This window comes from Chelonia mydas, chromosome 2, assembly GCF_015237465.2.
Source record: "Chelonia mydas isolate rCheMyd1 chromosome 2, rCheMyd1.pri.v2, whole genome shotgun sequence".
Lineage (NCBI taxonomy): Eukaryota > Metazoa > Chordata > Testudines > Cheloniidae > Chelonia > Chelonia mydas.
The window spans coordinates 201947456-201961261 of record NC_057850.1 but is presented as its reverse complement, the minus strand read 5'-3'; the positions used below and the strand labels follow the sequence as shown (position 1 = coordinate 201961261).

Here is a 13806-nt window from a genome sequence, read left to right as displayed (position 1 = left end):
ATACTCAGCTATTTGCTGGGCGTTCTAAACAGAGAGGGCTTGCAATGTTGGGCCCTTAGGCACACTCACTGATGGGCAACATCCTATCTCCTAGCACCACATATTTCTGCTCATCACTTTAAAAATAAACTACGCTGCTGAAGAACCATTTCCACACGTGAACCGGTTTCTAGCTGCACCAATCACAAATGTATGCTACGCTTCCCCCAAAAAGAAATGCACCTACTTCTTCACATTATAAAATAGCACGTTTCTGTTGAGTAGGTCAGAGAAATGTAGTCGGTTCAATCTTCTCCACCTCACTTATAAAACACAATAGCCTATTTCTTCTATTCAGATACTACCTCCTACTTTACAAGGTCAACTCTTGTAAAGCTTTATTCCTTCTCAGAACAAAAGTCTGTAGCCGGGTCTCAGACAGCAGAGAACACCAGTCTAATCCACTGTCACATTCCACTAAACAGTTCCATATTACTTCCTTTATTAAGCCATTTAAAATATCAGTTTTCTGACTGATTACTTACCATCACACCATAACACAATACTTACTATAATATCCTTAAATTCATTTGAGCATAAGCTTCTGTGAGCTACAGCTCACTTTGTGATGAAGTGAGCTGTAGCTGATGGAAGCTTATGCTCAAATAAATTGGTTAGTCTCTAAGGTGCCACAAGTACTCCTTTTCTTTTTGTGAATACAGACTAACATGGCTGCTACTCTGAAACCTGTCCTTAAATACAGTATTTCAAGGTTCCCTTACAGAGACACCAGGCAATTACTCTATGCCACATCTTCCTTGAGAGTACTAAAAGACTTATGACTGAGTTCAAAAGGGGGACACTGCTCCAGAATTTTCTTTCCAACTTCCTGTACTCTATTCCCCCCCACCTGATTGTATGCAATTCTGAGTGGTGACGTTTTATGAGTTCACTTAAGCCATATAATACTACTGATTGTTCAATGTAGATTTCAGATAACCGATGGAGGTATCTTACCAGCCTCTAAGTATTTCCAACAGTGCTCAAAAACCCCTTAGGTGCTTTAAAGAACACATACAAAACACATGGTCCCTGCCTTGATGAGATTACAATTTAACTTCATGCATTACTTGACAAATGAGGGGAACAAACAATAGGGAGGGGAAAGAAGGACAAGATTAACAGCAATAAAACTCCCACCATTACTCAGGTTTAGGCATATATAAATAAATCTGGCTAATTAACTCACTGCATAAGCAATAATAAAGTGAATTTTAAGGTGGAATATACCAGAACATATTTCAATTTGGGCCCGGTTCTGTTCAATATCTTTATAAATGATTTAGAGCAGGGATCAGAAACCTTTGGCATGTGGCCCGTCAGGGAAATCTGCTGACGGGCCAGGCCAGTGTGTTTACCTGCAGCGTCCGCAGGTTCGGCCAATCGCAGCTCCCACTGGCTCCATTTTAAAGAACTTTGCCGTGCCAGGCCAATGGGGGCTGTGGGAAGTGGTGCAGGCCGAAGAAGGTGCTGGCTGCCACTTCCCACAGCCCCTATTGGCCTGGCATGGCAAATTGCTGTCAGTGGGAGCTGCGATCGGCTGAACCGGTGGACGCTGCAGATAAACAAACCATCCTGGCCCACCAGCAGATTTCCCTGATGAGCTGCATGCCAAAGGTTACTGGTCCCTAATTTAGATAATGACATGGCGAGAACGTATATAAAGTTTGCGGACGATACCACACTAGGAGTGGTTGTGAGTGCTATGAAGGATAGGGTTAAAATTCAAAATCAGACCATTTCTTCAGTTTGTCCAGAAGTAAATAGGATGAAATGCAAAGTACTCCACTTAGGAAGGAATTGCATATATACAAAATGGGAAACGATTGCATAGAGAGGAGTACTGCAAAAAGGGATCTGCAGGTTATAGTGGGTCACAAGCTAAATATGAGTCAGTGTAACACTATTGAAAAAAAAAAGCAGACATCATTCTGGGATGTATTAGGAGGAGAGTAATTCTTCCACTCTACTCCACACCGATTAGGCCTCAGCTGGAGTATTGTGTCCAGTTCTGGGTGCCACATTTCAGGAAAGATGTGGACAAATTGGAGAAAGTCCAGAGAAAAGCAACAAAAATGATTAAAAGTTCAGAAAACACAACCTATGAGGAAAGATGGGGGCAGGGAGGGAGGTTTGTTTAGCCTGGAGAAGAGAAGACAGAGGGCACACGATAACAGTTTTCAAGTATATAAAAGGTTGTTACAAAGAGGAGGGTGAAAAATTGTTCTTGTTAGCCTCTGAGGATCGGACAAGAAGCCGTGGGCTTGAATTGCAGCAAGGGGGGGGGGCTAGGTTGGACATTAGGAAAAACTTCCTGTCAGGGCGATTAATCACTGGAACAATCTCCCTCATTGTCTGATCTGTTCTTAAAAACCTCCAAATACCTGTCAGGGACTGTCTAGCACTATTTAGTCCTGTCTTGAGTGCAGAAGATTGGACTAGATGACCCATTGAGGTCCCTTCCAGTCCTACACTTCTATGATGGTATAAAAACAACACAATTATTCTCGAGCTTATTTTCTAACAAATTGATTAGAAGTAGAGCCTCATTTATTCACTCTAAGCAGCTGCAAGACAATGAATTACTGCATTTTGTGAAACAGCAACTTAGTTCAGCAAACACAGCAAAAAAGAGCAAGGATAATGTATCACAAAATGCACTTTGTTCATGTATTTGATGAGTGTTTTAATTTTAATTATTTTTGATACTTCATATTAGGTTAACAGATGTTGTAGGGCATATTTTGTAAAAAAGTAATGAAATTTTATTTATGCAGGACCTTCCATCACACCATTCAGCTGTTAAATCCTTGCTAAAAAAGGGGATACACCATAGGTTTTTTTGTAATTTAATTCTGAGCTTTACTATGGTTCTCCTTTAGAAGGTACATATAAGTGGAGGGAAGCTGATTTTATACCACTCAGGACAGTATCATGTATTATGTACATGGAGGACAAATTATTTTTTAAACTTTATTTAAACTTCTGAATTATATCACAATTCAAGTAATGCAAAATAAGCACTGCATTTTTGCAAAGGAACAGTTAGGACATACATTAAAAATGAACAGAATAATTATAGATCCAACAAACCCTGGATAAGTCATTTCATTAGGTGAAATCAAGTAAACACCCCCTTGATAATATATTGCTTAAAATCAAACCCTCAGTTTCAAGCTCACCAGTGTTTAATGTTATCACATAATGTTCTATGAGTAAGATAATAGGTAGATGCTGGAGAAAAATTTGTGGCACATCATGAAATAACTAAGATACAAATACAGGAAATTTCAATTTTAAAGAACTGCCTCAGCATGGTAAATTCTAAGGGCTATACTGCTTATGACTAGGGACACAGAAAAACTGCAAATTAATCTTGTTCTGTAATCTCCCAACTCCCAGTGAAACTAGGACTGGCTGGAATATTGGCGATATATTTTGTATCATAAGCATTAAGTTATGAAATGTCATTTCTAGAGAAAATGAGCCAGATGCTTGGGTGCAATGCAGGCATATTGTGCTGGCATACTTCCAGTGCAAAATCTGCATAAACAATCCAGTGAGACTCATATACAGAGCATATTACCTTCAGAAAATTAAGGGCCTCAATAATTGGTTTGAGTCTAACAAACCAAGGATTCTGCAGTCCCATGTGCGTTCCCACACTTCAGAAGCCAAATACATTTTTGCTAGATTAAGGCTTGTATGAATTTAATACACTACAGTTACAAACATGATACAAATCATTGGGATCTTAATTTTCATTTTAGGTATTCATAGATTGGTGTATACCTTATGACCATCCCGAGTGGAATACAGATAATGTTTGTAAATGCGGTTTAATTACTGTGACGATTGTGAGCCCACAGACATTGGATTAACTTCAGTACATTTCCATTTGCTATGGGAGAGTTGCCTATTCTAATGGAGCAGCTAACTAGCTTTTTCAAAACTCATCTTTTCCAGGGGATACTAGGCATGACCTAGTGTGTCACTGTCATGACAGCTACTCTAAATCTTGAGAGTTTTTTTTCCCCCTTTATACTACATATAAATTCATTTTTGAATCATGGCACACACATTTGCTAGGATATTTATGTTTTTAATCAGGAAATTTATTAAGAAAGTAACAAGGTGCCTTTCAATGGCTGTTTGTAAAGGCTTTGACAAGCAGAACAGCAGGCAATCCTTACTGTGAGAAATTGATTACTTTTAGAGGATCTGTTTAAAGGAAATTTACACTGCTTTGGACAACTATCATGCAGCTAGCGAAAAAACTAATTCTTCCATCTCATTTCGACACCTGCCACCTCATCATCAAAGCATTAGCAACGGTTGTTAAAGTATGTTGCATTGAATCCAAACAGATTAAGGGCTTGATTCTACCACATGCTGAGTACCCTTGACTCCATATGATTCATGCCCCAATCCTGTAAGGCAAAAGTGCACAAAATTCCCACTGAAGTAAGTTGGATTCCACAAAGGGGGTCTGTCCATGGACAACTCATTGTAGTATGATGCCCTTATATGGGATTTTGGGGCACGCAGAGATTGTCAGGAGGTGCTCCGTATCTTATGGAACTAAGCCCCTGACTTCGGAAGTCTATTTTTCCTCATGTTATAAGTGATAGTTTGTATTAGTGATAGGAAAGTGCTGTAAAATGTTTTCTTTGATTATTCATTTAATATTTAAATGAATTTTCACTGACATATTGCTCCCCTTTTGTATTTCACTCCTATTAAATTTGAGCAATCAAGTTTTACTAGCTTGAACACTCAGAGAACAGATTTTAAAGCTTGCTTACTAGAATACTGGGTATTTGAAGTTTGGTTTCCATGAGTATTTGCCCTAGATATCTGGTGAAGAAAATCCTCAAAAATGTTCTAGTTTGTAAACAACCAATATACATTAAAAGTATTCTTACTGGATCCATCAAGACCTACACAATCCTTAGACAAGACTTAAAATCCAAGAAACTGCCTGATTCTAGTCCATATCTTTGGCATTCCCTTTTCCTCTCCCATGGTTTGTTACTCCCACTGGTTACAACCTGTCTAAACTCAGGCTCCAGTCCTGCACTAACCACCAAAACAAACAGATCCCTGCACCCACACAGAGCCCCACAGAGGGAGGATTTGGCTCCAAATTCAACGTGTAAATTCAGCATAAAAATAAGCCACTTGAAGATCTATTTCACATGTTTATTATTCCTTTTTAAGCTTTACATGGATGGCAAAATTAAAACTCATACCTTCCCTTGAGGTCTTTCATAAGCTGCTGCAAATCAGCCTCCTGCTTTTTTAGGTTTCCAAATGAAGACTGGCTTTCTACAAAGCCTTTTCCTCCAGCACCCAGGTTGATCTTTCCAAATGAAGTTTCAATACTTCCTCTGACAAAGTCTTCAAACTTCCCCTCATATTTCACAAAGTCAGACTCAACAACAACTTGGAAAAGAAAAAAAACAAAAACAAACCCACAATAAAAAATGACTAATGCAGACCTGAAAACAATAGATCCTGAAACAGAAGCCTGTGGAAAATATGAACAGGTAAATAAAGTCACACAGAAGAGTTAACTGGCCTACAACCCTTATTTTTGTTTGTTCCATCTCCCCCCCCCCCCCCCCCCCCAATTTACACTGTTTTTCATTTTGGCATTTTAAGGAAATGTATGATGAGAATTTTATAAAGTACCCTAGAGATTTTTTCCTGCCATACACAGAATACATACACAACTCAACTACCTATGTTTTCAGCTTTTTATTTTCCATTATCTTGGTTTGTCTCATCATGGGCCTGTGCCAAGGTCCACTGAAGCCAATGGAAAGACTCCCATTGATCTAATGGGCTTTGGCTCATGGCCTTTAATGCCAAAAACATAATACACTTTAGGCACAGAACTCAAAATTGGGAACTGTAATGTGCAAGTTATAAACATAGATCACTTCAGATTACTTGTTTATGTTGGATAGTCATGTCTGCCGAGAGATACTGATCTTGGCCTTGCTATTACCTTTCGAATGTTGGCCTAGCAGTGGTTCCCACCATTGAGTTACACAACTTGAGGAAACAAGTACAGACACTCCACACAGGAGACGACGACATGGAGATAAAAATGCCTGAGCCTTGTCTACACAAATGCTTCCACTGTTGCTACCACCAGTAGATTTTCATTGTTACATATTAGCATAAACCAGTGTAACCTGTATCAGAATCAGGCCCAGACTCCTTCACTTGCTGGTCACTCAATCAAATTTAGGTTTAGTCACCTGTGACCAGATGTCTTCAGTTTTGGCAGAGATGCCAAGGAATAAACAGGCAGGAAGACTGAGCTCTCCTCTGTATGCAACTGGAGCTGGACTTTCCAAGTCAGGGTTGATAAATATTGGTGGGGACCTGTGGGAAAGCTTGCATTCCTGCTACCTGCACTGTTTCTGTTTTGGGGATCAATATAAAACTTTTCTCCACATCAGCTAATTAAGCATCTGAAACAAACATTTTTTTAAAAATGTATTATAAAAGGTCAGATAGCCGTCAAGACTGATTTGCCCCAGGGCTTGAGGATTATGAGATGCAGCTCACCTCACCTGCTGAGCATATCACAGTGTGCTCTCATCTAGAGTGCACTATGACAGCACAGTATTACCACACACTGGAGCCTGACAGTGACTCTGAAAGAGCTCTTCAGAATGTCAAGCCATAAAATAATAACATTTAACAACACTGTCATTTGGAGTCTCCAGTATTCAATCACACTACTCGCACTGGGCAAGACATTTCACTTTTTAACTAACATTTTATTAGTATTGTTATTAGCTAAATGACAAGTCAAGCATAGAAAAGATCAAACCATCTCATATTTAAAAGTGCTGAATATTTCAGAGCCAAAAGAAACCCTACAGTAACATGCTATAAGAACTTTATTTAATAATGGTTAGAACAGATTGTACTTTGCATTCTTCTTATCTACTGTAATGTCATACAAGTATAGTTTTACCTGGTTTTACAGGTTTGTCTTCAGTAAGCACATCATTCAGCGTGACTGTCAAGAAATGGTACTTTGGTTTCTGCCAGCACCACAATTTCTTCTTCTTTGTTACTAAGTTGAGAAGCTGTAATTTATCTGAGTCATTCAAGCGGGATACAGGGATCAAGTCACCGCCACAGTCAGTCTCTCTCACAAAATTTTTTGTTGCTTTCGCAAACATCTTGTGGAATCGTTTAATATCTGAAAGAACAAATCCCCTTTAAAAGTACAATTGGAAAGTATCAGTGCTTAGTTGTCCCCTTTAAAGAAGCTTAGGGTTTTAGAGAGTTAACATGAGAATGTCAGTATCACTTTTTGTTTAATGGCCTTCCTCTACCCAAGAGAGTGTATTTCACAAAGATTCTTCTAAAAGAGGAACCATACAGAAGAAACACAGTGAAAATGACTACATAAAGTTCATAAACTGAGGAAAATATTTTTCTCCCATCTCTGTTTTTATATGCCTATGTGTTACTTGTACCAACAATTAAGCGAAATATTTTCAGAATGAGATATTTTTTAACTTGACAGTGTTCTTTTAAATCTGACTGCGAAGACTGAAGAGTTCAAGTTGAAATGTAAAATGTCTTATCTGTCCATTTCTTTTCTTTGAAGCTGTATATTCATACATTCTTCATTAATTATCTGTCCTGTTCCACACAGATATTAGATCTGTCATTTAGAGATGCAAACCAGGATAGGGGAGGACAGACTTCAAAGCAAGGACAGACACTCAGTGAACATTGGTGAATATTGACAGAAGAGACAGAAAAAAAAAAAAAATACTGAGGAGAGCTTGGCCATAGAGCTCGTTTCATTATTAAATAGAGGGAAAGAAGAAAATAACTTTAAAGACAGAAATTTGCCGTTCCGTTAACTCCCAAAATTCCATTTCAGATAATACTTCACACAACGTTAACCAATTGATGTTCAGGTATTTTCTCATGAGACCCCTGTGGCCTACTCTTAGTTCTATATTTAAGCAAGGTTAGTAAAAGGTACTTCCTGACTACACAAAAAATGGAAGGAATTTTACAATGTTTTAAAGTCAAACAACATTTTACCTAAAGGTCTCTCAGCACTTTCATTATAATCTGCTATTGCAATGTACTTGGGGCACAGTCCAGTGTCCAATGGGAATACTTCCACTAATTTCAGTGGCTGTGGATCAATTCCTTAGCTCTAAATTTGTTCAGATTCTTGCATTTTCAAACTCCCACTCCCATCATTTAGGCTCAATGACATGCATATGTACAAGTATGGAACGCATTTCCAGAACATTTTAAAATACAATCGTTCAACTCCATTTATATTTGGAAGGGAAGAACCTCAACCACCAACAGGCAGGGTTTCCCCCACAGAATTCTACTATGGTGAAGTTGACTTCTGGAACTAACCTGACAAATTATTTGCAGTGGAGGAGGAATACCAGAGAAATTCTCACTCCCTGCTAAAGTATCTGTTACCGGTTTCTAAATGTGACAATGACTTCTTATCCCCAAGGAACATATTCTTCTTCTTCTCCTCCCCCCTCTCAGTACACGCATACACCTGTGGTTTGCATATCCTTTGACTCCATTTCAGAATAAAGAGTAATCAGGTCTGCATGGGCAGACCCTTCTACATATGAAGAGGGCCACTGACTTCAAAGAGGTTAATGCAGAAAGGAGGTTCACCACTCACACAGATACAAGTGCAGAAAAGGAGCCTAAAAATGACACAGCATTTACCTCAGTCTACTCTACAGCAGCCTCATCTTCTAGGAATGTCAGAAGTCTCTAGATTAACCTGAATCTCAATGGAAGAATCTAGAACAGCTTTCGGTTAAGATTAGTTTCTGCTACATGAAGGAGTTACCTTGTTTTTTCAATTCAAATTTTAAACCTATTGCTCATAGAAATATTATTGTCTCCTTGAACTTGATGCCAACTAATCCTATATACCCTTTTCACAGACTTCCACTCAGATAGAATTGTTTCAAAGGGACACTTCTAGTCTCAATGGTAAAACAACGTTCGACTGGGTTTCCTAAAAAACTTCAGGTATGCTGGCGGACGGGCAGGGCGCTAAGTGTTGTTGAGAGGACATTACCTTTGAATTTTCTTGCTTTGGAGGTTTATGTTAGACCAGGGCTTGGATTGACAGAACTAGCGGGAAAGCTATTCCCCCCATGCCTAAATTAAACAAATTATTGTAAACTGATGAAAGAAACCAGCAGAGAAGAGAAGGGGTGTTTTGTTTGCTTGACTGGGGACTTGAGCTAAGCCTTTAAAATGAGTTTGCATGTGGGACGGGGAGGGGACAGTGTTTAACAAGAACATCACTAAAAAGATGCAGAGGAAAAACATGTCAGCTAAACTCATTCCCCCCCCCCACCCCCATGATGGACACCTCATTATTCTTTGGAGTAGAGATTGTCTTTTTTTCCTCTGTATTTGTGCAGTGCCTATCACAGTGGGGGTTCTGGTCCATATCTAGGGCTTGTAGGTGCCATAATAGTACAAATAAAAAACAAACAAACGATCTAGTTCAGTGTTCTCAAACTTTTGTACTGTGACCCCTTTCACATAGCAAGCCTCTGAGTGCGACACACTCCCCCCCAATATATCAAAAAGTGTTTTTAATGTAACACCATTATAAATGCTGGATGCAAAGCAGGGCTTGGGCTGCAGGCTGACAGCTTGCGACCCCGCATATAATAATCTCCCAACCCCCTGAAGGGTCCCAACTCCCAGTTTGAGAGCCCCTGATCTAGTTAAATAAACATCTCCCTGTGCTTCATAATATTTGCATACATTTACTGCAATTCCAGAGCTACATGTTTAGGAACATTACCCCAGTAATCTGTATTTAGGAATATTAATTCTACAGGAACATTTTACAAGGGGCAAAGAGGATTGTGAAAGTGAGTACATTTTACTCTGGACAGTAAAACAGGAAGTTTCATGAAAGTTACCCAGTATTTCCCATTTGTCAGTATATTAAAATGTAATTTAAAAAAAAAAATCAGTTTTGACTAAAGGACAAAATTGCTCAAAGCCTTAGGCAATAGGAGGAGGAAGGCAGATGTGGAGGATGAGAGCAACACTACAGAATGTTAGAACATTGATTACAAATTCAAGTTGTACATAAACACTTCATAGGAGGGTCCTTGTGTACCAAACAAGTCTGAACAAGTAGCTTGACAGTCCAAAGAGCTGTTAGACTTTATATTTAGTGAAGAACTGCACCAGAGGAGATATCCTTTGAATTCTAATGGGGCCTGAGTCTATACTGAGAGACATGTAAAGAGAGTAGGTTGCAACAAGTAGCATGTAAATTTTATTACCCTTTCATAGCAAAATTTGGAACTTATTTTCATTGCCTTATTTTTCTGGACAACTTGGGTAAATGTTTAAAAACCATAAAAGCAAATGCCAAAAGGTTAGTGTGGGAATTATTTTAGGGAAGTTCTAGGGCAGGGGTGGGCAAATTACAGCCCGCAGGCCATATGCGACCCACAGGACTGTCCTGCCTGGCCCCTGAGCTTCCGGCCAGGGAGGCTCACCCCTGTCCCCTCCCCCGCTGTCTCCCCTCCACTACAGCAATGCCTTCATGCGGGTAGCACGGCTTGTGCCTGCCCACCTCCCAGGCTTTCAAATAAGCCTGTCCTGCCACTCTGAGTGGCATGGTAAGGGTAAGGGGGTTTGGATAAGGGGCAGGAGGCCCCAGGGGACAGTTGGATAGGGCAGAGGTTCGGGGGGGGTGGCAGTCAGGAGACGGGGGGGGGGGTTGTATAGGGGGTGGGGTCCCAGGGGGGGCAGTTAGGTACAGCGGTCCCAGGGGACAGGGAGCGGGGGGGGGAGGATGGATAGGCATGGGGGCGGGTTGGATAGGCCTTGGGGTCCTGGGGGGGGGCAGTTAGGGGCAGGGGGTCCCAGGAAGGGGTAGTCAGGGGACAAGGAGCAGGGGGGGTTGGAGGCTCTGAGGAGGGCAGTTAGGGGGCAGGGGCCAGGCTGTTTGGAGAGGCACAGCCTTCCCTAGCTGGCCCTCCATACTGTTTCGCAACCCTGATGTGTCCCTCGGGCCAAAAAGTTTGCCCACCCCTGTTCTAGAGCCTGTGTTACACAAGTCAGGCTGGGTCATCGCAATAGTCCATTCAGGCTTCGGAAAAAGTTCATGCAGTTATTCAGTCCTCAAACGAGTTAATTTCAGGCCCTCCTCCCTGCAATCACATGCACATTATTTAGCAGCACTGAAAAGATGATTGTTTCCAATTCTGATGAACTACAGCCTTTGCCTCTAAGGGCTATCTACAGAGTTGTACTGCATTCCTACAGCAATATAATTAGAGCAGTAAAAAAGAAATCCCTAGCAGGGACCCAGTTTGCACTGGATTAAATTGCTTATGCTAGTACAGTTCATCCCTGTACGGGCAGAGGAATCTGTGGTGTAAGGTCTCTTTATAACTATTTCAGTTAAAAAAAAAAAAACAACAACAACACAATCACACACCCCTAAGCCCCCCCAAGCCATACTTAGGCCTTAGGGTGTGTCTACACAGCAGCTTGCAGTTTTAACCCTGGGGCGTGGACACACACACCCGTGGTTAGCCAGACTGACCCAAGCCCGCCTGCAATCACCCTCAGGGCATCCAGGCACGACATGGCACCGATGTCACTAAAGCCCCGCTAAAAGCAGCCGGCGCTTGGGGCGCACGGGGACACCAACGGGGACCGGGGCGAGGAGAACAAAGGGAGAGAGCGGGAGGGCGAGTGCCCCTGGGGCGAGCGGGCGCCCGCAGCGGGAGGAGGGCAGAGGGAAGGGAGGACGCGGGGCAGCGGCTCCCCTCCCCAGAGCTGGCGTCTCCCCTTTGCCTTCCCGGCGTGCCGGGGCCGCCACCGCGGCGCGCTCGGCTCGTACTCACCAGCACGCCCGTGGCTCACCCCGTCGCAGCCTGCCCCGCGGGGGACGGATGCTCGCCGCGCTCTCTAGCCCATTGGCTGGCGCCCGCAGCCGCACGCCGCCCAGCACCGCCTCACTCCTGAGCTGAGTTTGCCGGGCCTCGGCAGCGCGGCTGGAAAGTAGTAACTAGCTTGGCCTGGGGGGAGGGGGGGGGTATTATCAGCTGCGAGCACGCACACACCTGGGACGGGGGTGGCTCCCTGACTGCGGGGGGTGGGGGGGTGTGCGAAGAGACACGCGGCCGGCAGCACGCTCTGTGGGAGGGGAAGGGCGGGCATACAGGGACGCTTCTCGCCGGGGTCAGTGGCAAAGCGAGCAGCTGAAGCTGGAGGGGAAACACCAGCTGTAGAAGAGGCTGAAATTGCCCTTCCCATCATGGTTTCTTTCCGCGCAGCTGGGAAGCCCTTGGGAGTCCAGAGTCTGAGTGCCCAGAACCTGCAAAACCAGCGACTTCGGCTGCCACACTGGGGTGGAGCGTTTCCTATGACACGTGCCTCAGCGGCCCACAATTCCACAAGTGTGGTGATAGCCTGCAGAGGCGCTGAGAAGGCACCCTGTGAACTAGTGTTGCCAACCCAGCTCCAGGATTGAAAGATTAATCTTTAATTAAAGATTATGTCATGTGATGAATCCTCCAGGAATACCTCCAACCAGAATTGGCAACCCTCCTGTGAACACCCGGGCAATGGAGTGAAGGTAGCAGTTCTACCAGATCAGTAAGGCCCCAGTCCTGCAAACATGCTCATGTGAAACTTTATTATTGGCGTAACCCCTAGAGTTAAGCACACGAGGAAGTGTTTGCAGGCTCGGGCCTAAGGCCTGGTCTAAAAATTACATCAACCTACCTACAATTCTCAAGGCTGTGAAAGATTTCACGCCTTGTTTGACAAAGTTAGATTGACCTAACCACCCACTGTAGATGCAGTTAGGGACTTGTCTTCACTGTGGGGAGATCCATGCAGCTGCAATCGATGCAGTGGGTGTTGATTTAGCGGGTCTAGTGAAGACCCGGAGGGCAGTGACAATTATGAGGGGGCTAGGGCACATGACTTCTTAGGAGACGCTGAGGGAACTGGGCTTATTTAGTCTGCTGAAGAGAAGCGTGAGGGGGGATTTGATAGCCTTCAACTACCTGAAGGGGGGTTCCAAAGAGGATGGAGCTCGGCTGTTTGTCAGATGACAGACCAAGGAGCAGTGGTCTCAAGTTGCAGTGGGGGAGGATATTAGGAAAAACGGATTCACTGGGAGGCTGGTGAAGCCCTGGAATTGGTTCCCTAGGGGGGTGGTGGAATCTCCATCCTTAGAGGTTTTTAAGGCCTGGCTTGACAAAGCCCTGGCTGGGATGATTTAGTTGGGGTTGGCCCTGCTTTGAGCAGGGGGTTGGAAAAGATGATTTCCTGAGGTCTCTTCCAACCCTAATCTTCTGTGAGTCTATCATGCTATGAAGTGAATGGTATTCTATTATTGTTTAACAGTGCGATTAATCACAATTAATTTTTTAATTGCTCGACAGCCCTATTATTTTCATTCCTTGCCATTCAGGAAACAATATAACTGTGTTTGTAACTTAAATTAACATGAAAGGTGCTTCCACCAAATTAAAAAAGTGCCATGTTAACATGAGGCTTTACACACGTACACAAAATGTAATGTTTTGCACTTTAGTGCTTTTTGTCTATAACTCTTAGTGTACTTTAATAAGGATGGTAAACATAATTATTCACATAGTACAGATAATTGTATTGGATAATTCTGGGGACTAGAATTGCCTCTAAGGCTTTATCTTCACTGACACA

The 13806-nt window shown here is 42.6% G+C and overlaps 1 protein-coding gene across 3 annotated transcripts in view; it reads right to left on the bottom strand.

Annotated features, from left to right (window-relative positions):
• GSDME (gasdermin E) overlaps nt 1–12385 on the bottom strand; it is a 30723-nt gene extending 18338 nt beyond the window's left edge. Inside the window, exons 1-3 of one of the 3 annotated variants that reach the window (XM_027833746.3) lie at nt 11973–12385; nt 7037–7267; nt 5292–5484 (exon numbers count right to left, since the gene is read on the bottom strand). In XM_027833746.3, coding sequence (XP_027689547.1) covers nt 5292–5484; nt 7037–7247 — 404 coding nt within the window. In that variant the 5' untranslated portion in view covers nt 7248–7267; nt 11973–12385. Of the gene's footprint in view, nt 1–5291; nt 5485–7036; nt 7285–11972 lie in introns of all 3 variants that reach the window. The other 2 variants (XM_027833747.3, XM_043541039.1) reach the window with 2 other exon arrangements.
• Between the last annotated feature and the right edge of the window lie 1421 nt (nt 12386–13806).